Source organism: Culex quinquefasciatus, chromosome 3 (genome assembly GCF_015732765.1).
Source record: "Culex quinquefasciatus strain JHB chromosome 3, VPISU_Cqui_1.0_pri_paternal, whole genome shotgun sequence".
Lineage (NCBI taxonomy): Eukaryota > Metazoa > Arthropoda > Insecta > Diptera > Culicidae > Culex > Culex quinquefasciatus.
In genome coordinates, this window is record NC_051863.1 from 177,238,547 (window position 1) to 177,264,399 (window position 25,853).

Consider the following 25,853-nt stretch of genomic DNA (forward strand, 5'->3'; position numbering starts at 1 on the left):
TTTATTTTCCTTTTTGTATTGTTTCACTTACACTTAAATACATTTGACATTACCATTTTAATCTGCTGTTCTTCCGTTTTACCTTTCCATTGTGTTAATAGTGTTTTTCGAGATGTTTCTTCTCTTTTGTTTTTGTTTTTTTCTTCTTCTTTAATATATATCATTTTAATAGTGTGTGTGTTGTTTTGTTTTTTTTTTGTTCGCATTAGTTGCTTTTCTAAAGATTTTTTTTTGTCATCATTTGTTGATCATCTGTTACAATCTAAGTATAATATTTATTGTTTTTTTTTTTACTCATTTTCAAGTATTTCTGCTCAGCTTCCGTCATTCATGACGCGCTGAAGCTGCCTCCGCGTCGTCTCATCGTCTTCTTAAAATTACAGCCTTTTTCATGTGAATTCATGTGTGTAAGTCTGTGTGTGAGTTTGTTTGCCAATGCTGTTTTGTGACGCCCATTTTCAAAACTGTTTTGTTTCTGTTTTGCGAGAATGTGATTGGAAACACAACTTAGAGTGAGTGTGGGGATTGTTTTGGCTGTTTTGTCAAGTTTTTTTTTTGCTCAACTTCTTTGTTTGCTCAGTTTATTTCAAGGGAGGGTTGAGGTAATGAGTTAAACTATAAATAATGTTTTTTAATGTTTTGTTGCATAAACCTTTTTTTATGTTTCCAAAGAAAATCAAGGACGATTTAAGCTGCTCTTTCTGCGTTAAAATAATCTGGTTAGAGTACTTTTGGTTACGCAGTGCTTCTAACACTTGCGCTCGCTAATAATTGCAGTATGTGCTTGATGATATTTGCTGTAGGCTAAAATTGTGTGTTCTTTTGCATGGTTTGTTTTCTCTCGTTTTGAATAAATAAGAATGCACATTTTTGATTATTTTTTTTATTTTACGCCATAAGTTTGTTGTTTTCCTTTGTTTTCTCATTGAGAGTTAGTAAAAGTGTGATTTTGGATCTGTAGTAGTGTTTGTGTTATTTCTTTTCTGGTTAAAAGTAGAGCTAAAAGAGACCACCGTGTGTGTGTTACGCTGCAGTACTAGAGTTTTTAAAGTTGTAGTAGTAGACTTACCGTACTACACTTACTTCTTCTTCTTTTTTTGTTTTGTTTTCATTTGTGGTTGTAGTAGTAGTCATAAGTATATTGCAAAAGGCTGTGCCTGTGTTGATTTTTTGTTTACTTCTGCTGTCTCTAAAATTTTTCAAACTTGAAAGAAGAGCTAACGACGACGAGGTTTGTTAGACCGTGCGTGTTTTGTTGTTTTGTTTTTTTCTGTTGTTATGTTTAAGTTTAGTTGTTTTGTTTGTTTGTTTGCTTGGGATAAAGTAGAGGGTTAAAATCTAACTGGTAGTAGGCTTGCTTTGATTTACTTTGTAGCAACTAAGATAGTTTGTTGATAGCGTGTGAATTTGATTTGATTTTTTTTTCTCTGCATTCCTTCGTCAGGTTCAACTTTAGATTCGCAGATAATTGAAATGGATTAATTGCTCGAAGATTTCACTTATAGTTTCCAAGTATTGATTGCTATGATAGGAGAGTGTGACTCATTTTATTTATTTTTTGTTTGTTTTGATTAATTGATATTGTGAATAATTGCTTTTTTGCGTTTTAATTGGATTCATACTTTTTAATTATTATGCCTTTACTCCTTGTCAAAATGTGTTCACCTTCTCATACAACGTGGGCTTTTTGTTTTTGCTAGCGTGATTGACACAGTTGATTTTTCTTCTTCGTTTACGAATTGATGTGAAATTGACAGATTTTCGTTTATTGATTTTTGAAGAGACGAAAAAGCTTCGTTTAATTGATGGTGGTGAGAAAGCTTTGCTTTTGGCAAAATGCAATTAAGGAACTTAGGAAAGAATCAGGTTTTGAGAAACAATTGGTAAAAGTTTGGAATTTGTTATGTTTTGATGAGAGACGCCAAAAAATGTTCAAGACATTTTTGATGCTTTGTTTTGAAAATTTTTAAGACGGGATTTATTTATTGTTATTTTTTTACCGTTGTAATGTGAGTTTCTTTTACTATAATAATTTTATAGCGCTCAGTTTGATTTCTTTTGTATTTCTTGTTATTCATTTGCTTTTGCTACGATGAAGTATTTCTTGACTTTACTTGTTTTGCTAATCATGGTTTATATGGGGCTATAAAGATTTCTTTGAAATAAAATATTCCACCGCTTAGGATCATTTTACTAGATCTGCTTTCGTCTTAATATATATTTTTGTGTATATATACCAGTTTTAGATTTGTTTTTTACAGTACAATAGTATATATAATTTAATTCTATCACATTATTTTTCATATATAAAATTTATAGCTTAATTTATGTAAAAGATATAAGTGGAAATATTTTCAAGTGTGGATAGTGTAACCTAACAGATGAAATAATTTGAAAATCATGGTACTGAAAATTACATACCTCTTGGTTGTGTCAAAAAATTGATCATAGAGAAAATAAACAAAAAACCAATGAAAATTCACATGAGTTATCCCAACTGTAAGCGTTTGACAGATTATACTGCATAGTGTTATTAAGTAAACACTGCTCTTAGAAATGTCAAACCTCCTGCAAAAAAAAACAAACATTTTTAATTTCAAAGTCTGACTCAAGAAATCAGGCGACGACTCAGATTTGGGAGAATTGCACTCATTTTTTGTTGATTTCTGAGTGAAAGCTACTCAAATATGACATGCGCCTCTTTTACTAATTTTTGAGTAGGTTCGGTTGTATGGCATGCATAAACTGTCAAACGCGTCTGGCTGTCGCACGAAGTGATTTGTTTTTATTTCTTTAACTCTCTTAGCAAACGTCAAATCAACTCAAAGTTGCTTGCAGATCTTTTCTAGAAATAGAAAAAGTTCGAGTGGCAGCAGTTTGCTTCGATTTGACGTTTGCTGGGGCAGTCGAACTGTTTGGTTATGTTACTTCTCGAAAAAGGTAATTAAAACAGTCAAAATATCAATGAGACAGTGACAGAATGTGTTAAAATGATAGATAGTGAAAATTTCGGAAATTGCTAGCAAATTTGGGTCGAGATGATCGACTCATCACTCGCTGCCATAAATATATCGCCGCGCTCGTGAGTGTATAAATAATCTATTTTTGTTATTTGTTTTTCTTTTTTCTTAGCTTTATCGGATTTTTTTTTCTCTATTGTTTATTTTTTTTATTGGTTTACAGACTAATATGTATAGTATATTTTAGTTGTATTTTCATGTGTATGTGTATTATTTCATGTGTATTTTTTATCTCATGTTTTTTTCATGTATATTTTTTTCTTCTTTTTGACACAACCATATGTACTTTTTTTTATTCTTTTTTTTTTGAAAATTTTCACCTTATTTTACACAATCTGTCAGCTTCTGCCCTTCAATGTCTGACGCATGTTTTTTTTTTCTGTTCGCCTAAAGGTGTCAGTTGATGAATTGATTTCTCGTAAGGTAATCATAACAAGGTGTTTGCGATTGCGATTGATTTGTTTTATTTCTGCACATCGCGAGAAGATTTACGCCATTTGCTTCGAGGAAGTAAATAGGGTTTTTTTTCTGTCAATTTTAAGTTGTTCTGACGCAGGAAAAATTTAGCACGCGTTCGCGCATTTATGGTATTCACTGATTTGTATTGCTTTTAGGATAAAATAATTTCGTTTCTTCATTATTGTTCTTAGGTTGATTTTCCGCTTTGCATGAAAATGATAATAAATTAGGGGTTTCAGGATTAAAATAATCTAACGGCAGATTTCGTCACAGTCATGCTCTCTTGACGTTTGCGATTTTTTTTTTTGAAATTGTTTAGTGGTAATAAAATGGTATAATAATCTCAAAATTAATTCAGGTGACACTTTTTTAAAATGTCACTTTTGTTGTTGTTGAAGGCAGGCAATCCAGCACTATTACATGACAAATGTCACAGAAAGCACGCCAAAGACGATTTAAAAAAAAGTGAAAGCCAAGGATCCTGATTGTTCAAAGTTCTGCTTTTCGTTTGCGAAAACAAATTGGTCATTTGACATTTTTCTGCGAATGATTTCGTTGGTTCCCTCGCACACAAAGGAATGAGCGCATGCATTCAAATGATTGCTGTCACCACGCAACACTGCACGAGCAAAAAAGAGAGAAAACATGAGAGAAAGAACACGTAGCTTTTGGGTCAGCCGGCAACTTGAGTGTTGAGCTTGGTTTTCGTTCGTTTCAACTACGTGTGCGTTCACTGACGGTCGCTCCATAATGACGATCATGACGGGCGCTTTGATGAATGCTGACTGAAAGCACATTCAAATTTCGTGTAATCGCTGTCACGTTCCGTTCTCTTTGATTTTCACTCTTCTGCTCCATCTCTCTCTCTCTCTCTCTCTCTCTCTCTCTCTCGCTCTCGCTCTCTCTCTCTCTCTCTTTGATCGTATGTGACCGGCTCAGACAGAGCCGATCGCTCCGCTTGACTGCTTGCGAATCGTTGTAGCTCACGATTGATTGCGGCATGACGATTCAAGTGATTTACTCGACGACAAGCGAGTGATTTGCAGTAATTGAACCGCGCAATCAGGATCCTTTATTAAAACAGTTAAAGGCTTATTTCGTTCAACTTGAAAGCTGGCTGTTTGTTTTTTCAAAGTAAATTGAACTATTTAATAAATTAGAATAAATAAATAAATAATAAGTAAACAAAATTAAAGGTTATAATGAGCCAGCTTCACGCCTAACCTGAACTCATCCAGCAGTAGTTACAGCTCAACAAAATCGAAGCACGTAGCTATCACCTTTTGCTTTTTTCCTTTACAAAGTTAAGTTTTGCTAAGTGGTTTTTATTGATTTAAAATTGTCCTAATCGTCGCCTAGAAGCGGTCCAACATGCTCATTCGCCGATCTCATCGTGTTCTTAACAGTTATTTTGGCAAGAGAATCTTTTCCGTGTAAGTATCCTTTTTTTTAACGCACACTTTCGCTACCCTCAAAAATTAAGTCTTGTAATAAAAACCATTTCCAATACGTGTAGTCTTGCTCGTTCACTCGGTAAACCTTTCCGCTGTTTGTTTTTTTTTTTAATTCACTCGAAACGCTTCTAAAAGATCAAATAACGATGTTTTGTTTTAACTTTGCGATATTTTTTCCGTGTCAAAAAACTGCTGAAATTCGCTGGAGCTTCGCGAAAGAAAATTAGCGCCGTTCGTTCTTTCGGTTTTCGCGCCTTTCAAAAATGCTCATCTAAAAATGTGATTTTATCGTGCTTTTGCATGGCAAAATTTCGTTTGCTTTTTTTTCACTTCATTCAATTATTGTCCGCATCAATAGGAGAGGAATGTTTGCTGGCTTGGAATTGGGATTCGTTTTTTCGATTGATTTTTTTTTTGTTACAGGCAAAGGTTTCGGCACCCTAAGAAAAGTTGGGAAAAATTTAGGTTTCTAAATCGCGCCTGAAACATTCCTCTTTTATCTAGCATAAGTTGATTTTCGCTGTTCTATTCGGGAAAACACAAATTTAAACAAAAAGAGCTCCGTGCCTTCCTTGTATTCTAGAACCGCTAGAAAAGAAAAGTTTCAAAAAATAGTAAATATCGCAAAGAAACGCCCCCAAACATCTCTCGTTGACGTAACTCGGTAAAAACAACAGAACACTACCACCTTTCCACGATCTAGTACTGCACTTTTGACAACCAAAACAATTTGGCCACGCGTTCGCTCGTTTTTTTGCCGTCCTCTCAGCGTGGCAAATTTCCAAAAAACAATAACACTACAAAACCAATGTTGAACAACGAATCGATATACGAAGGTTTTTTTGGAAGACATTCGATATTACAACAAGTTATTTTTTTGTTTGTTTTTACTCTGTCTTTGGGCGAGCTTCGGATTTGGAGGCGTTTCTTGGGACATCAGCAACTAGTACTACTGCGGTACTAGAATCAAGGAGTAGAATAGGCAAAGTTCGTTAGTAAATAAAAATCGCTAGCAAATTGTTCCGAGTACACACTCAACGATCGTTCTTTGCCAGTGCTGTTTTCCTCCTGTTTCGGTTTGAATGTTTGCTGTTGTCGAGATTTCATTGCGTTCACGCTTTGCTTTTACGGTAAAAAACCAAACGTTTTCGTTTCAATGTAAATGTATAATTTTCTTACTTGATTAATATATTCTAAAAATATCACCGACTTGTTTTAGTAGAATTTATTATTTTCCTTTTCTTTCTGATTTTTTCTTCTTTATTTTTATACGTGACAATGTGTGTATATATTTCATTTGTTTGCCTTTTGTCTTATAATTGTCTATGTATAAATTAATATCCAATCTAGTTGTCATAGGTTTATGCATGTCCTGCGTCTCCTCTCGTGCTACCTATGTACGCGCGTGTGTCAGCGCTTGCTTTGTTCTTCCGTTAAAAATATCATTCCTATTTATGTTTCCTTTCCATTTTCACTACATTTAATATTTTTTTTTATTTTCAGGCCAGATTTTTGGCTCAATCTTCTTTTTGTTCTAAATAATGGGATAAATGTCAATAGGTTCTTATTTTTTTTCTTCTGTTCTCTTGTATAGTGTATATAATGATCATACATGTTTAGTTTATGTTTATTCTTTTTATCCTTACTTTTTGTTTGCTCACTTACTCTTTTATATATATTTTTATTGCTTACGTGTTATGTATAAATAAATTACATTCTCATTTCGTCAGTTATGTCACTACATGTTTTTCTGCTTATATTCGCAATTGTTACTCCTCCTTCGTTTAAATACATAAATTTATATCTCAATAGAGATAATATTTTTTTACTTCATTCATTACGCTAGGATTTTCCGTTTTTAATCTTCCTCCGTCATTGTATGTTTATTTGTTTACCAATAGTACTACATTTTTTTTTTGTTAAAAGAGATTCTCCGCCCATTCTCTGTGTCCGCTTGCCAACCTTAACGCGCCTACACACGCAGAGTTGCTCAGAGAGTTAAAAGAATTTCACCTTTGCTTTCTTCTGCGAGACTCTGTTTGCGTTCAATTGTGTGAGTAGGTTTGTTTGTGTGTTTGTATTTTTGTGAGAGTAATTCTACGAGCGAGCGTCGCCGACAGATAGCAGAGTGTGTGAGTGAAGGAGCGAATCGTTTCATTTGTCCATCTGTGTGTGTGTGTTTTAGTTGTTTTCCTTATTAAAGCACTACCAAGTTTGTGTAAGTGTGAACGTGTCGTGTCGTGTCAGTGTGTTTGTGTAGAAGTCGATACGGTCTCTCAAATTAAGCAGCATTCGATAACAATGTTTCCGTTCCGTAATGGAACCTCTATGGTTTCATGCTGTGTTCGTTTGTGTTGGGAATCGTCATTAAAATTTTAGCTTTTGTTAAATATTTCACTATTTGGTTGCATTTGTTATTTTTACTGTTGTGTTTCAATGTTTGCTCTACTAGGAGTAAGAGATATTTAAGTACTCGTTTTGATTTCCTTTCAGCTGTCCACGTGCATGTATTAGAGAGTTCGTTTTGGGTTTACTTTTGCGCGCTGCTCTCTACGCTCTCTCCCGAGAGCTAAAATCTACGAGTATTATCACCGAATCTTTCGCCACTCTACCTTGCGTGAAATGCCAAAAAGTGAGCCATGCATGATTCTAATGCATTTTTTTTGTTTCGATGTTTCGATTTAGAATGGAGAGCAAATCGCTGCGAAGCGAGGGGGCGTGACCAATCTAGTACTTCTCGTCGACGAGCCACGCCCCCCCCTATTTGCTCAGCGTTTTTTTTTTGCGATTTCGATTCTCAGAGAAGCACAACAACGGATAAAAGCACAACAATAGAGAGAAAGATAGGAAAGTTTTAAGGGGGGGGGGACCGGAGGGGGAATCCTCGTTGTTTTGGCAATAACGGTAATAGAATATCACAAGAATCACTCGAAACAGTGACAGAACAAAACTGATCCGATCTACGCGCGTAGTACTGAGAGCGGATCGTGCACCATTTGATTTTTTTTCTGTGTTTTGTTTTTGTTTGTGTGTGTGTTTGTTTATTTTTGTGTGTGAGTTCGTCGCTTCGACAGACATTTGTAGGGGAGGTAACGGAAGGGTGTTTTGGTGTGGCCAATTATACATTCACTGTTATTGATAACAAGTTTTTTTCTTCTTCTAATTTTTTCACTTTTAATAATCTTGTGTCTTCGTTTCGTTTTGTTTTCAATTTGTTTTCTTTTTTTTCTTCTGAGGGAGGTGTAATCTTCATCGATAACAATAACAATAAATTTCATATCAAAACATTTCGACTTGATCTCTGTTTGTTTTTGTTTTTGCTTAAACTGCTGCTGCAAGACTGCTCTGTGCTTCATGCTTGTATTGAAACCTTCGATTTTTTTTTATGCTTCTGTTTTTAAAATGCGTGCACGTCTACGTAGTGTGGTTGTGTTGGTGAGTCGTCATGTCGTGGTGCGCTTTGAATGTTCATGTGTTAGTGTCGGTTGTGTATTGTTTTTGTTTCTACTTTTACCTTAAGTTTTCACGATTCGCTTGTTATATCTTAATTTTTCATCTTTTGCACGATCACTTTTTTGTGTTAATAAGTACCTTTTGTTTTTTTTCTTTGTTATATATTATATATGAGTGTGTACGTGTATTTAGTTTAGTTATTAAGCTACATAAATTATTGTTTTATTAGATCATTTTTGCGTGGACTTTTACTGTGTTCCACGATGACTTTCGAGTCACTTGTACGGGCTAGTATTATTTGCAAGTATTTTACAGGTTTGTCATTCCGATTTTTGTCCTTGGAATAAATGAATGAGGATAAATTGAGCAACATTTTGCAGTTTTTTTTCTTTCACACACGCTCTTCATTCAAATGTTGCCGCTCATGAGTGTGTCATTGTTCTACTTAACCGAGTCTAGCCAGGTGTGCATGTATGTGTGAGGTCCAGTTCAACTAAAAATACTGGCTCACACAAACACCATCTGGGGGGGAACAAACAAAAAACATGGCGCCGAAACCTTCGGAAATCAGTTTAACAAAAAAAAAATAGTTGGAGGACTAACAATACGAAAGAAAAGTGTGATGCTCACTTTCAGTTATAGGCCTCCTAGTGGCTACAACTATTTAACAATGTGTGTTCGTTCTTTCGGCCAAAACTTAATAGCTACTCTTAAGCTTGGCTCCCTCCTGACTGACTAAAATATTTGTGTGAGGAAGGAGCCTTCGCTGTCGCTGCTGTTGCTATCATCTGCACAAGATTCTACGTTTTCAACAAGAGAAAAAAAAACAAATTAAGAAAAAAAAGTTATAAGCACGAATAACAACAAAAAAAGTCAACAACCAAAAATATCTAAATGGCAAATTAAAGGAACTGCGTCTGACAAGTTATCGCCAATCTCTCGCGGCTGCCTCTTTCACCTTAACAATTTTGTTGTTGTGTTTGTAGTGAGACTTATTTTACATGGATTCAACAACGTTTTAACTTTTCCTCTTCATCGGGGCAGCACCCGAGGTGACATCGAAAAAAGCCGAAACTAAAGAATAATCATCGTTACTAGTCAACTTTGTTCTTCTTCTACGATTGCTATTTTGAGTACGCGCTGCACTACTACGCTCGAAAACGATGGAAGTGTTGGCGAACGTCATCATTCTGGTACTACAGTCAACTCCTCTGGTTGTCAATCTTCAAGCCATCGAGCAAGGGAAGCATCAGTTTACAGAACGTGCCCCTCTTCAAAGCTCCGTTTTGCAAACTCTCTTCAAAGCTTTGTTTTGCAAAGAGAAATGTCTATGCAAGCCACGAGAAAAAGAAAATATTGCTAAAGCAAATGAAATCCACGAGACCATCGAGGGAGGGATTTATTGAGCTAGAAAGGATATCGAGATAAGAAGGGTATCGAAGTATGCGATTCAAGAAACTGAAGGAATACAGGAAGAATGAACTCGACAATTTTCGCACACGTGGTTGACTTTTGACGGATTGATCCGCTCTTTGAACTGTTTGTTTACATTTGGTTCTTCGATTAACACAGTTTTCTGATGTTCAGTTTGTTTAAAAAATGTTGAAATTCGAATCCTAATCCATTAACTCACATTTCACTGCTTGCAAAAGAATTTGCGGAAAACATTGTCGAACGGCCGAGGCACGTTCGCCGAGCTCAGCAATCAATCATGACGAATTACACCGTCGTCAACAGATGGATAACCGATGATTCGTTTGGATCGAAAAACACAGGTGCTTTCGTTTCCTTCTTTGACAGCCAAAGCACGCTAAAGTGAGCGGTTTATCTCACTCAGGATTGATTGCACATAATATCATTTTGTTTTGACAAATTCAGATAGGTTTTGCTCAATAAAATCTATGAAGGCTTAATAGTGTAATTACACCAGCACAATTTCAAATGATGTCTTCTCTAAATTTTAAATTGATCTTTGTCAACAATCGTTGATGGGATGAACTTCATCATAAGAATTTAATCTAGAACTCACTGCTAGAGAATTTCACAACAGAACTTGCAGCTACTCTCTCTCTCCATCTCTTTCTTTTTCAAAAATTATAAATCTGTAGAATAATAGTTTTTTTACAGAGCTAACTGTTCACTTACCCGAATGTTCACTAATTCAAACGTATTCATACGTCAACACCAGTATTGAAACTGATGTTGATATTTCAAACACATTGATCGAAGATTTTAGAGCACTTAGTTTCAAGCTTTTGACAGCTGTCAGTCGTTCCAATTAGCGAATTTGGATCCGCTAGTTCGAATAATGTTAAATTCGAATTAGCAAATCCATTTTGTTCGATTTAGAGAAGAATTTTGATCTCACCAACACATTAGTTGGCAAAACGTCAGATGCTCGAATGTGCCTTCACTTTTGACAGACATTCAATGTGTGTAAACCAAAATTCACCCAAATAAAACTCACAAAAATCGAGCAAAACAATGTTAATGGGCTGAAAACGAAGTGTACACAAAAAAAACATCCTGCTCACGTCATTTGAAGATTAGCGAATAGACGCCCTTGTTTCGATTGCTATTAGCAATACAAAAATCAATCTAACTTTTTTGTGAATCTGAGTTTAAAAAATTGATTAAAAAAAACTCTCCAAGTGACGTTCCCCTCGCTTTCCACTAAAGTTTTCGACCAACCACTTTAAGCTTCCATTTCGAGTGAGTAGTTACAGCAGCAGAGTATTTCCTTCTTTCGCTTACTTTACAGAGTTGTTGTCTTTTTGTTTAAAACGTCAAAGTCCACGGAAAATGAAGACAGTGTGTGATGTTTGTGGGTGTGTTTTGTGTATTATTCCTCTTCTTCGTTTTATCTAGCAAGTGTGTGTGAGTGAGTGTTAGCAATTATGCCCTTACTAGTGTTTTTTTACTTCGTGATGATTTCTCTGTTCTCATATGGATTTTGTGTTCTCCTGCACTACTACTCTGTGTACGCTTGTATATATATTCTATGTATAAGTATATAGATTTTTGCTTGTTTTTTTTTGTTTGTGTTTGCATTATAAATATTTGCGTATTTCTTACTCATATACCGTAGCGGGGTCTCCCAAGGGATTCCGCTCAAGAGTGACTGTTTGCTAGCTTTGTCTCCGTCCTTCTCACTTACACCTAGGATTTTTTGTTTACGCTAGCGGTTGTATTCATGACCGATTTTATTCTTCTTCTAGTTTATAATAAGTTAATATAATCATAATAATGATAATATCCTTCAACAATGGTTGCGTTCTTTACTTTAAAAAGTAAAAAGAGTCAACATTTTTTTTTGTTTTGCGCACGCGAGAGAAGGTGCCTCTCTCCTCTCGGTTTCGTTTGTTGTTGTGATGTTTCCGCCCCGTTTGAACATCCGGAGAGTTGTCTTTCTATCTTCCCTGTCAGCAGCAGGCCCGCCAAAATGGCTCAACGTTACACATGACATCCTAATAAAATAAAAGAATAGTAGAACAGAAAACAAAAAAAGGGAACGCGGGATGTTCTTTTATTTCGAATTTGCTTCCGCTTGGCGAAAATCTAAGATTTTTTTTTGTTGTTTCAGTCTCTCGCGTCCACATCAGTCGTCGGCCGCCAGGGGCGCTCCCGTTTAATTGTTTGCTCATTTGCTGCTCCAACGTGGGTGAGTCTGTGTATCGTGTGCCAAATGGCTATTTTTAGTGCTTTGCATCGCATCTTTGCACAACAATCTAGATTGAGGCGGAGGATGGACTTGAATGTCTGGTCTTGTTTTAATCGTTGTTTTAGAATTACAGGCTACTTTGCTTGGAATCAATTTGAAGTGTGGTTGTTTTGAAAAAGTTCAAGTAAAACAATATTAATGGGCCAATGAAGATTTTTGGAGTTTTTCAAAAGGTCCAAAAAACCAAATTTTCAGTTTTTGCCTTTTGAGTGTTTTTGGTATTAAAAAACACCTAAAAAGCAAAAACATTTTTTTTTATTGGACCTTTAAAAAACATTTACTGATCATTTACTTTTTTACAAATCCACATTGGCTCATTTAAATTGCTTTGCTTGAAATTACTTTCAGAGCAATTTTAGTTTAAACAGCGCATTTTTAGATTCTTTCTTAATCGACCTTCTCAGATATCAATAAAAATTTGAAGAAGTGTTATCTTAGGCTCATTTAAGTCATTGTTGTGTATATGGACTAATTTGCATTCGAAAGTAACATTAAGGAAGGGTAGACGATATTTTAAAATGCTGTACCGTTAACTGGGGCGAATTGGGACAGCAGATTTAACCATGTAGGAACACAATATTTTGATTTTTCTGGTTGTTTTCGATTAGAGTCGACTCAGACCAACAAAATTTGTACATTCATATTCAGACTGTAGTCCCGATTCGCCCCAGATGACGGTATCTCCTTTCATCGTTTCAAAAAGCGGTCATAGACAAACTTGTAGGAAACTAGCTTTCTGAAAAAAACATACACTGAAACAAAATTACGCGCCATTCAAAACATTTGTTTAGTGAACGTCAAACCAAAGCTAGTTGTCAAATTAATGTTGACATTTCAACGCCATTGTGCGAAGATTTCCGAGCACGTGGTTTCAGGCTTTTGATAGCTGTCAGTTGTTATAAATAGCAAATTCGGAATCGCTAACATGAATTCAAGTCTATTCGGTCTATTCTGTCGATTTTTTGTGTGCTTCTATGCATTTCCCTCAATAACTAATACAGCGCAAATTACACAAATTGTCTAACTTTTGTGCCACGCTTGGATCCGCCTATTATACTTTACGGTTTTGCATTCCTCACTGTTGTCAATCTAACGGATCTCTCATTTATTGGATTTTTTTTTCTCTAAATAAATTTATATTCAAATGTTAGTGTGAGTATGTTTAAAGTACTGTTCACGCTCAGTGAGAGAAATAGAATGTCCCTTGGATCGGGAACTCCTGCAGTTTATGGGAAAACTTTGAAGAAATCTGGAGTTTTTTTTTTAAAAAGGTCCAATAAACCAAATTTCCAGTTTTTGCGTTTTGGGGGTTTTTGAAACTGAAAATTTGGTTTATTGGACCTTTTAAAAAAAAACTCCAGAGATATTCACTAACTACTCCGTTACAGGCCAACGGCTCTGAGAATTTGTTCGGCACTGAGTTGGTATTCATCTTTCAATTCAGAGTCGAGGGAATAGTCTCAACAAAATTTATTGAAAGCTCAATGCTAAACTCGAGAGAATAACTCACAACTCACACCATCAAAACAACTGTGTTCATTTGTCAAATGAAACCAGTGCCAACGAAATTTCGACTGTTTTTGTGTTGATGACAGAACACACTCCAATCGTCTTCACCATGACAACCTGAATTTGACATTTTGATTTCGTTCGTTTCACACACAAACGAATGAGCGCGACGTTTGACATTCCATCAAGATCCCATGATCGCATTCAAATTACTTTTGTCACCACGCAGCAAACACAAGGAAGAGAGAGAGTCGAAAAACGAGAGAAAGAGAAAGAGCACGTTGCCTCGTTTGGGCGGCAGTTCCATTCAGTGACAGTTCATTCAAGCATTGATTGAAACAGAAAATCTTCAACAAGCGTAATACATCGACTTCTGATCATATTTGAGTCACCAAGCGGTGGTGGCCGAGGCAGTAAAGTCATTGAATCAGTCTGACGAAAGTCCTTGGTTCGATTCCCGCATACATGACTTTTTGTTTTTTATTTTGTTTTGACGGATGAACTTTTGCTTGGAAATGAACTCGAGAGCGTAATTCTCTCGTTCGTTTCGAGCTGTGGCCTCTGTGTCCGTAAATGGTTCCTCTTGGCTTGAGGTCATAATTCTCTCGAACGAGTGTTGCCCAGTTTAGGGTGTTGAGTCAACACTGTTGACAATTAAAGTCAATAGATATTTGATACGAAGCTTTGGAAGGGGTGGAACTTGGTAGCAAAAGACAAGTTTCGTTGTCTAGATATTTTATTAATGTCCAGTTAATTTTTCAATTACCTTCAACCACACTCCAAACAGTACCAGACTGTATCCTTTTTTTATTTCTGTGACGCTGCTGCTGTGCCAGAACTGTACTAGGCGTTCATGAATAATGCAGCCTCCGAAATGATTTCGCATCCTCAAACTCTTTTCGCGAAGGAGTTTGCTACGTCGTTTGGGCGAACTTAAAATCCCTATAATGCCGACATTTGCATTTAAATTAACTAAAACAGCGAGCACAATTAAACTGAGCGAGCGGATTGGTTGGTTGGTTGCGCAAAGGCTAGTCTTGTTGTCTTGATTGATCGTCGTGTTGAAACAGAAGATTAGAATTGTGTGTACATTATCGTTTTGGGGGAGAATAAGGCAAGTCGTCTTGAGAGGGGTGGGGCAGAGTGCCGCAACCAAGGAAGAACACACCTCAACGCAAAGAATCCCGTTCTACCTAATATCCTACATCGAAATTACTCTAACCGCTTCTAGCGGGCGCGACATGAAACTGCTAATTTTAAATGAAATAAAATGTAAGCGAAGAGAGGCAACAAAACTAATAACTGCTGCCGTGCTGATTCGTTGAGTTTGGCCGTTTCTTCAGTCGCTTCACGATCTCTGCTGCTGTTGCTGCTGCTGGGTTGCTTCTGCTCGATTAGTTTTCTAATTTTAATATCTATCCACCTAACGCGGAGGAGGGGGGGTCTCTCGGGATGTTTTGCTGTACAGGCGCGCGCGCTCACTTCCTCTCTCTCTCGCTCTGCAAGGTCGTCCACGAACTTCCGAAACATACAAATCTGGCATGGCGATTGTTTTTTTTTCTAAGGCCAGATTTACATACCTTGATAGTTCTGGGGCCAAAGGGTTGGAACATTCTGTAAAAATATTTAAAAAAGTGTTGGTAAAATTAGGGCGACGCCTCAACCAAAGAAGCAGAACCACCAACCATTGGCACACTGTAGTACTGGTAGAACGGCTGATACGGCATCGTTGGCGGATAGATTGTTGGCACACCTGGCGGATAGACTGTCGCAAACTGCTCGATTGGGATGTTGTTGATGGTCGGCGTGGGGGGCGTGGCTGCGTAGTACACGGCACCGTTCGTTGCACAGATTGTCTGTGATTAGAATAAAACCAAAAAATAAGAAAAACTCCGTTAATGGACTCCGTCAAAACTTTTCCGTGATTAGACTTCCGCAAACTTACTTGTTTCTTGATCGCTGGGGCAATGTTCAGCTTGCGATCCCTCAGCACGATGCAGTCTCCCTGGTGGGTCACGCAGCAGCCGGAAATGGAACAAGAACAAATGAAGAGAAGGGAAAAAGGGAAATTAAGTGGCGTAAAGTTTCTCTCCTGGCCATTAACATAATGAGCAATCAATTTGAGTAGAGGGAGTTGTAAATACACATGCTACACTGGGCTACTGTATTAAAGGGTACACACATGGCACAGCTAGGTAAGGATTTTGATTACAATGCTAGGAGAATGTGAACAGCACGATAGGAACATGCAGAACTAAAATATCAAAAAAGCTAGAGACAAAAAATATCGTAATTCTGATCAGATTCATAAAACAAAAAGTATCTTTAAGAAGTGCAAAAAAAATAATTAAATGGTCATATTTCACAACTAAATAGTTACGGTTTCATAAATCTGAGAAGTTTTAAAATTGTAAATATTTAAGTAATTCATCATAACTATTTAAAAACGCAATTCGTCTCCATTGAAGATGTGTATTATTATAACTTGGAAGGGGCCGCATGGTGCCTCAGGTTCGCATAAAATATCTAAACAAAAACCATGAAGCAAAGTTGTAGGTGTTAATAAGGGACTTTTAAAAACAAAATAGATATAGGACCATCCATAAACCACGTGGCCACATTTTTGAAATCAAATACCCCCCCCCCCCCAACCCTCGTTGACAATTTCCACACAAAACAAATCTTTTTTGTATGAAGCGTGGACAATCGCTATCAACCCCCCTTACTGTGTCTATGTGGTTTATGAATGGTCCCTATACTAAAACAGCCTAACTCCCTTTTGATTTTACTGTTTAACATTGAATATTAAAAAAAGACTTCTTTTACGCCACATCTACTAAGTATGTCACGCAAAAATCGCCCGAAATTAGCCCCCCCCCCCCTAACTTTTTTGGTGCCTTCGGTATGCCCAAAGAAGCCATTTTGCATCATTAGTTTGTCCATATAATTTTCCATACAAATTTGGCAGTTGTCCATACAAAAAAGATATGTGAAAATTCAAATATCTGTATCTTTTGAAGTAATTTTTTGATCGATTTGGTGTCTTCGGCAAAGTTGTAGGTATGGATATGGACTACACTGAAAAAAATGATACACGGTAAAATTTGTTTGGTGATTTTTAATTTCACTTTTTGTCACTAAAACTTGATTTGCAAAACACACTATTTTTTTATATGTTTTAGAGGACATCAAATGCCAACTTTTCAGACATTTCCAGAATGGGCAAAAAATCTTTAACCGAGTTATGATTTTTTGAATCAATACAGTTTTTTTCAAAAAATTGAAATATTGGTCGCAATTTTTTTTTCAGTTTCATTTTTCGATGTAAAATTGAATTTGCAATCAAAATGAACTTCAGTGAAATTTTGATAAAGTCCACCGTTTTCAAGTTATAGCCATGTTTATGTAACTTTTTTCAAATTAGTCGCAGTTTTTCAATTTTTTAAAAATAGTGCCCATGTTTGCCCATTTTTGAAAAAAACATATTTTTGAAAAGCTGAGAAAATTCTCTGTATTTTGCTTTTTCGGACATTGTTGATACGACCCTTAGTTGCTGAGATATTGTCATGCAAAGGGTTAAAAACAAGAAAATTTATGTTTTCTAAGTCTCACCCAAACAACCCACCATTTTCATTCCTTTGTGGACCATCTTTCAGTGAGGTACTCCTGGATTTTAGCTACTAAAAGTGCTTAAAAAGTGCAAAAATGCCTCACGGCAAGAAAAAGAGGCGGTCCTCACCAGCAGGATCGGCAGATTTGAAGAAGCTAAAGAATGCTGAAGCGCTACCTGCAAAGCCAGGCAGTTTGAGCAAGGACGCTCAAAAATTATCTGGAAACCAGTTCGCTACCCTCCCTGTGGACGTGAGCGAGAAGGAAGAATTTGAACGACGGGAAAAGTTGCCACCCATTTTTGTGAAAACATCGTCATCGGATTCGGTGCGAAAGTGGCTGACCTGGTTTATCATGGACTCAAAATTCTGATACCTACCAGAAAGGATTACAACTACGTTCGGGATTTTCTGAACAACACAAAGATTGAATACTACAGCCATGACGATCCAGGTAAACGCCCCATGAAACAGGTCCTCCGTGGCTTGTACGACATGGATGTGAGTGTGCTGAAAGAAGAGCTCAAAACTCTTAAGTTGAACGTGATCGAAGTCTTCAAGATGACGAGACCCAACAAGGACATTAAGTATCGTGATCAACTGTACCTGGTTCATTTCGAGAAAGGATCGACAACGCCGTCTGAGCTGAAAGCAGTTCGGGCAATTTTCAACATCATCGTGACTTGGGAACGCTATCGTCCAGTGCACCGTGACGTGACACAGTGTTCGAACTGCTTGCAGTTTGGACATGGTGGAAGGAACTGTTTCACCAAGAGTCGTTGTGCAAACTGCGGAGGTGAGCACAAAACACAAGATTGCGAAACAATCAACGAGAACATCGAAGCGAAATGCTTCAATTGCGGCGGCGACCATTCTACCAAGAATCGAAGCTGCCCAAAACGTGCTGAGTTTGTAAAAATTCGGCAGCAAGCGACGACGAGGCACCAACCAAATCGTCGCAAAACACCACCAGCATTCACGGACGTGGATTTTCCTGCTTTGGCGTCGCCAGGAGCGGGATCTGTTCGAGTGGTTCCAAATCTGCAGCCATTGCCGTTGAATCAGCGGCAAAGAGTTGCAGAGAATACAACACCTCCAGGCTTCAGTCAGCAACTGAGGGAAAACCAACCAGCATCAACGGGTGAAGGCAGCAGTGACCTGTTTTCACCACAAGAACTTCTGAACATTTTCATCGAGATGACAACAACTCTGCGTGGGTGCAAAACTCGCCAAGAACAAGTAAGAACTCTTGGAGCATTCATCTTAAAATACAGTTCGTAGTTTACTCGTTCTAGTGATTTTGAATATTTCAATGGATTTATTTTTTTAGTTTTAGGTTAGGATTAGTTGTTAAAGTGATTTTTTCTTTTTACCCAAATGTATTCAATTCAATGCAATAATGTAAAACAATTTGAAGCAAATAAATAAATGTGATCAGTTAATAATAAAACGAAAAATACAACAAAGATGAAGAGCATTAGGCCATACCACTTATCATGTAAAAGAAATGTAATTATTATAAGAATGTTCAATAAAGACATATTTAATTTCAAAAAAAAACCACCATTTTCTAATGTCGATATCTCAGCAACTAATGGTCCGATTATCGTGAAATTCTCCGATCTTTTCGAAAAAAAACTTTAATAAATTTTAAATCAAGACTAACACATCAAAAATACCAAACATTCAATGTTACGCACTTTTTATAAGTTAGTCTTGATTTAAAATTTTTGAAAATATTTTTTTTCGAAAAGATCGATGAACTTTATTAAAATTATCATTATCGTTGTCGAACCTCGACAACCTATCGTTATTGTTATCGTTATTCTGATGATTCTATCGGCTACAATTTTCTCGACGATAACGGACGATAACTTATATTTAATATATTTCTTAAATTGACTGAAACCAACCAAATGATGTTGAATTTTCAAGCTTCCTCTTAGTAAATATTTTTTGATAATATGGTAAGTTTCAAAGTATAAAAACCACAAAAAATCACAAAATACCGTATTTTTGTAAAGTATTCAAACTTTTATATTTTGCATTATGGGTATTAAACGGTCCGAAATTTTGCATAAATATTCACTGTTTCAGAGTTTTTTGAATGAAATAGTCAAATTTTCACAAAATACCGAAAATGCTCGAAAATACTATTTTTTTATAATTTGCAATATGGATATCAAACGATTCGAAATTTTGCATTTTTTAAACTGTTTCAGAGTTTTTTTTTTTTTAAATAAATACTCAAATTTTCACAAAATACCGTATGTTCTCAAAAATACTTAAATTTTTATAATTCTCAATATGGGTATCAAACGATTACAAATATTGCATGTATTTTAACTGTTTTAGGGATTTTTGAATAAAATACTATTTTTTTTACAAAATACTACTTCCAAAGAATACGGTATTTTGTGAAATTTGGGGTATTTCATTCAAAAAACTTTAAAAAAGTGAAAATGCATGCAAAATTTCGCATCGTTTGATACCCAAATTGCAAGTTATAATTTTTTTTAAATTTTCTAGAAAATACGGTATTTTGTGAAAATTTGAGTATTTCATTCAAAAAAACTCTAAAACAGTTGATATACATGCAAACTTCGAATCTGTTGATACCCATATTGCAAATTATAAAAAATATAATATTTTCAAGAAATAAGGTATTTTGTGAAAATTTTAGTACAGTCCAGACTCGATTATCCGAAGGCCTTGAAAAAAGATAGTCGAAACTTCGGATAGTCGAATCACGAAACAATTTTTTTTCGTTGTCGTTGTTGAGCATAGGTATGACCCCTAAACTACGCTAAAATTATTTAGAATTTTAAATCCAAGATAGCGGCCAAAATGGCGGTGATGCAATATTGAAAAAATGCATTTTATTTTTTAAAAGGCAATCAACCACTCAAATTTGACTAAAATGGGGTCGTAGAACTCAAATTTTATGTTAATATCAAGAAAATGAAAAAATACGATTTTTTTGTTCGTGATTCGATTACCCGTAGAAAAAAAAAAACTCTGAAACAGTGAAAATTCATGCAATATTCTGAATGGTTTGATACCCGTATTACGAATTCTAAAAATAATAAAAAAAATGAGTATTTTAAAAATCTGTATTTTGTGAACATTTTAATATTTATGCTTGGAATGCATTACAAATTCAACATTATATTGATGGGTTAAGTGAATTTAAGAAGATTTTAAAAATGAGTTATCGTCCGTGCTCGGCGATAAGATTATCGCCGATACAATTATCGTTATCGTCACGACGATAATGATATCCATTATCGTTCAGTTATGTTTTTGTTTTTTTTTTTGGAAAAATAGAAATTTCACTCGAAACAATTTTTTGATAATGTGTTAGTTTTTCGAGATAAAGCCACTCAAAGTAAAATTTCTACTGAAAAATTCTAGTTTTTCGATTTTTAAAATAACTAGTGGCCAATAATAATGGACATTCCTGAAAATATTTTGTTCGAAAAGTTGAGAAAATGTCCAATAAATTTGTGTAAGAGACATAGAAGATCCGGTTTCTGAACAATTCAGTGAAAAGATGAAAAAACAAGAAAATTCATGTTTTTAAAGTTTCATCCAAACAGCCTTTAATTTTTTAGTACCAATCTTAGAAACTAATCCAATTTTCAATGTTGAATAAAAAACATTGTTCATGTTTTGGATTCAACTTTAACATTTCTATAAGGTTTTTTTTATTCAATATTTGACCTTTTTGAAATGGTAGTCTTCATTCGAAAATTTTAGAAATCTTTTTAAAATCATGCACTGCATATACACCAAACTTAAAAATCACATTTCTAATACTAAAATTCATGCAGAACAGTGTGAATGTGCCAAAGATCTATTGAAGTTTGCATTAGAACCGAGTAGGAAATGGGCCAATTTACACTGTTTTGCTAAAACAACTACTAAAATAAGATTTTACAACATCAGAAAGCACACAACGTGAGAAAAAAGTAAGGAACAGCGCACGACTTATGAGCTGGAGGTGTTGGTGGTGGCGAGCGAGGCTTTGTAACTGGGGTTAAGGCGCACGCACACACACACAAGTGCGGTGAACAGAGAGTTTTCACACTTTCGTCGCGGCGTTTTTTTTTGTCGGCGGGGGCTTTTTCGTACCTTCATACTTACATCGCTCTGCAGTCTTTGCGCTTCGTGTTCCGTTTCGAACGTCACGAAGCCGTAGCCTTTGCTGACGCCCGCCCGGTCGACGATGATTTTCGTGGACTTGACGTTACCGTACGACGAGAATAACCGGCACAGTTCCGCTTCCGTCGTGTCACCACTGGAAAAGAGAGGAGTGAGAGGGGGGGAGAAGATTAAACATTGAGAAAACTTTGTGATAATGTGAAAGGAGAACAATGCGTTCCTTTGAAAACGGATAAGACTATGATTTTTTTTTTTGTAAATAAGAGAAGCCTTGCAGGAAAGTTTTCTTTGGATTCTTTTTGAATTTAAACGATTGAGTAGAATTAACTGATTTAAATTTTTTAATCGAGGAAAATATTTAAAATCGGTATCGTTAACAAAAAACCACTCCGGAAAACATCACTCTGCAACAACTGTGGTGGCTATCACTGGAAAATTTTCACCAAAGAGCGCTAGTTTGCGTAACTTTTGAGTGCGCAGCGCATTGTTACTCAGCGGGCCATCGTGCAAAGTTTTTGAATAGATCGTGGGCAAACTTTGGTGCAAACTTATTCATGGTATGTATTCTGGAGCCGTCGACGAGCACCGCCACCGGGGCCTGAATTATAGATCGTGTTTGGTTAATTTTCAAGCACGGAAAACTTTGTAATAAATTTCCACCCTACACAGAACAACTCCGGGACAAAAGCCACGGTCGTTGTGTTAGTCTGACTGTGGTGTATCTAACATTTATGCTGTGAGAGAGCAGCATTATACGGTGGGATGAAGGCAACTTGAAGTAATGAAATTATGAGCAAATTTCGGGCGCGGACGTGCGCCGAAAATCTGTTCACGGTTAATAATTGATTAGAGGGAGAGAAATTTGCGCTGGCTGACTTTAAATGTCAAGTGCGAACTGAATCATAGCGGAGAACAATTTTTAAATATTGAATAAAATTTGGACCGGTGGTGTAGTGATAAGCGTGGTTGCCTCTCACACCAGTTGGACTGGGTTTGATCCCAGACGCCTTCCGTCGGACGGGGAAGTAAATGTTGGCCCGGTTCAACCTAGAGGTTAGGTCGTTATCTCAGTCCAGGTCGTCTCCCTGGGTTAAGTCTCGGTAGATTCGCTGGTACTACTAAGGAAGTTGGACTCACAATCCAAAGGTTGTCAGTTTGAATCCCGGGGTGGATGGAATCCTAAGTGTAAAAAGAGGTTTGCAATTGCATCAACAATCACAAGCCTTAGGACACCTAGTTTCGAGTAGGAATCTCGCAATCGAGAACGCCAAGGCAATGCACAGTGGTCCAGATCGCAAAATTAAGTGGAAAATGGCTTTTCCGAAAAATGGTTAAGTTTTGGAGCTTTGGTGTCTTCAGAAGAGTTGTTGCATATGGAAAGGGGCAACTTTTGGTTTGGTTGAAAATTAGGGTGGTTCACGATTAGGGTGATTTTGGAAATCTAACTTTACAGGAATATTTTTGGGATTTTTTTCATCTTCTAGAAAGTTGACGGGCTTGCCAATCCAAGCAACTTTGTCGAAGACACCAAAATTTTATCTCGTAATCTACGCCTTCTACGACAAAATATATAGAAAGCATCTGAGCAAACCTTCAAAAATCAGTTTTTAACGTGGCAATTCAGGGTTAAGTTTTAGAGAAAAGTGGTATTCGGAGCACTTTTAGAGCTCTAAAAACAAACATTTTATTATCTGACAAGTCAATTTGGACTTAAGGGTCAAAAGTTACAGCGATTTTAAGGTAAAAAAGATGCAAATTTAAAACTTAAATATCTCGAAAAGGCGCAAGCCAAATTTTAAGCACTAGGCTGCATTTGAAAGAAGAGATCCAGCACTACAAACGCTGAAAAAATCTCAGGGGTGTTTTTCTTTAAACTCAAGATATCTTCATTTGAAAAAGTCTAATTTTCAAAGGAAAACCTTATGGGACCACCCTAACGAATTTCGAAAATTGTCCAAATATATGTTTTTCCATGTAATATTGCCCGCTGAATCTGAATCTGCCCTCAGAATTGACCCAAAGTGTCGAAAAATCGATTTTTGGTCATATTTTGGGTTTCCGTGTAAAATTATCATTTAAACCCAAAATATGACCAAAAATCGATTTTTCGACTTTGGGTCAATTCTGAGGGCAGATTCAGATTCAGCGGGCAATATGGAAAAACATATATTTGGACAATTTCGAAATTCGTTAGGTGGTCCATAAGGTTTTCCTTGAAAATTAGACTTTTCAAATGAAGATATCTTGAGTTTAAAGAAATTTTTTTCATGCTGGATCTCTTCTTTCAAATGCAGCCTAGTGCAACGCGCCTTTCGAGATATTTAAGTTTTAAATTTGCATCTTTTTACCTTAAAATCGCTGTAACTGACCCTTAAGTCAAATTGACTTGTCAGAAATAAAAATGTTTGTTTTTAGAGCTCTAAAATGCTCTGAATACCACTTCTGAATTGCCACGTTAAACTGATTTTGATGGTTTGCTCAGATGCTAGATACGAGATAAAATTTGGTGTCTTCGACAAAGTTGCTTGATTGGCAAGCCCGTCAACTTTCTAGAAGATGAAAAATTCCCAAAATATTTCCAAAATCACCCTAATCGTGAACCACCCTAATTTTCAACCAAACCAAAAGTTGCCCCTTTCCATATGCAACAACTCTTCTGAAGACACCAAAGCTCCAAAACTTAACCATTTTTCGGAAAATCCATTTTCCACTTAATTTTGCAATCTGGACCACTGTGCAATGGCGTAGAGCGAATAATTTATTTATTTATTAGAATTTGTATACTTAAAGAATCCAAGGTCTGTATGATATTGATAATGATAAGTTACCCAACAAAGAACAAAATAGTGAGTTGATTCAGAGGAAATTCTTAACTTGTCTCTCGATGTAAAAAGCAAAACCAGTGAAATTTAAGTTTCAGAAGAAGCATTGGATCATCCTCTACCGCTCGGATCAAAAATCTCAATTTCCGTTTCTTAAAAAAAATACATTAAAGTGTATAATACTGTATGGTATTGTAATTATTTCAAATCTGACTTAAGTTTAAATTTTTATTTTTTACAGTCTATACTCGATTATCCGAAGGCCATATTGAAATTTCATTTCGGATAATAGAATCAAAAAAATAAATGTTCTCTTATTTTTGATTGTCGAGCTTAAGTATAATCCCTGAACTACTTTTGATTGTTTAATCCAAAATGACGGGAAATAAGTATTTCTCCGCCAACTCACACAGCAGTTGCCCCGACCCCTCTTCGATTTGCGTGAAACTTTGTCCTAAGGGGTAACTTTTGTCCCTGATCACGAATCCGAGGTCCGTTTTTTGATATCTCGTGACGGAGGGTCGGTACGACCCCTTCCATTTTTGAACATGCGAAAAAAGAGGTGTTTTCTATAATTTGCAGCCTGAAACGGTGATGAGATAGAAAGTTTTAAAAATTCTCCCATTTTCCGTTACTCGACTGTAAAAAATTTTGGAACTTGTCATTTTATGGGAAATTTAATGTACTTTTCGAATCTACATTGACCCAGAAGGGTCATTTTTTCATTTAGAACAAAATTTTTCATTTTAAAATTTCGTGTTTTTCTAACTTTGCAGGGTTATTTTTCACGAGTTATCAAGATTTTACGAAAAAAAGTTTTAAAAATGTTGGTCATCGTCGATCATGGCCGTTCATGATCACCCGCGACAGACACGGACGACGAAACAAAGAGAAACGCAAAAAGTTACTTTTTCAAAACTTTTTTTTCGTAAAATCGCGATAACTCGTGATGTTTATAAGCAAATCCCTTATGTCGATATATCAAATTTTTTGTAATTGTCTGCTCTACAACTTTGTAGAACATTGTTACACTCTAAAAAATAACCCTGTAAAGTTAGAAAAAAACTCGAAATTTTAAAATGAAAAATTTTGTTCTTAATGAAAAAATGATCCTTCTGTTGCTGAACTTTTCAGCACTTGTTTCGAAAATTAACACTTTTCAACGTTTTTTTTTTAATTAAACGATTTATTGACAAAACACATGTAAATTTGACAAAAAAAGTCACTCATTGTGTGTTTTTGGAATTGCAAAAAATGTTGTATGGATCTCGTTGCAAAACTTGATTTTTTCAGCACTCTTCGTATTTATCCAACTCGGTGAACCTCGTTGGATAAATGTACGACTCGTGCTGAAAAAATCCTCTTTTTGCAACTTGTGGCATAAACTACTATTTCGAAACAAGTGCTGAAAAGTTCAACTTTTCAGCACCCATTTGAGTGCTGAAAAGTAGAACTTTTCAGCATTTATTTTGAAAAGTGTTGCTATTCGATTCTGTTATTTTTGGTACAGAAAAGTAGGCTATTTCGTCGTTCAAGAATGACAGGAAAAGTAAGTAGTTTCACGACGGAATTGCAAAAAGAACATTAAATTTCCCATAAAATGACATGTTCCAAAAAATTTTACAGTCAAGTAACGGAAAATG

At 36.0% G+C, this 25,853-nt stretch overlaps 1 protein-coding gene across 2 annotated transcripts in view; it reads right to left on the minus strand.

Moving 5' to 3' along the window:
- Positions 1 to 224: 224 nt before the first annotated feature.
- The window catches only part of LOC6048522 (protein boule), a 30,806-nt gene continuing 5,177 nt past the window's right edge, over positions 225 to 25,853 (minus strand). The window contains exons 2-5 of one of the 2 annotated variants that reach the window (XM_038262962.1): positions 21,371 to 21,524; positions 15,562 to 15,621; positions 15,302 to 15,472; positions 225 to 15,230 (exon numbers count right to left, since the gene is read on the minus strand). In XM_038262962.1, coding sequence (XP_038118890.1) covers positions 15,189 to 15,230; positions 15,302 to 15,472; positions 15,562 to 15,621; positions 21,371 to 21,524 — 427 coding nt within the window. In that variant the 3' untranslated portion in view covers positions 225 to 15,188. Of the gene's footprint in view, positions 15,231 to 15,301; positions 15,473 to 15,561; positions 15,622 to 21,358; positions 21,525 to 25,853 lie in introns of both variants that reach the window. The other variant, XM_038262961.1, reaches the window with a different exon arrangement.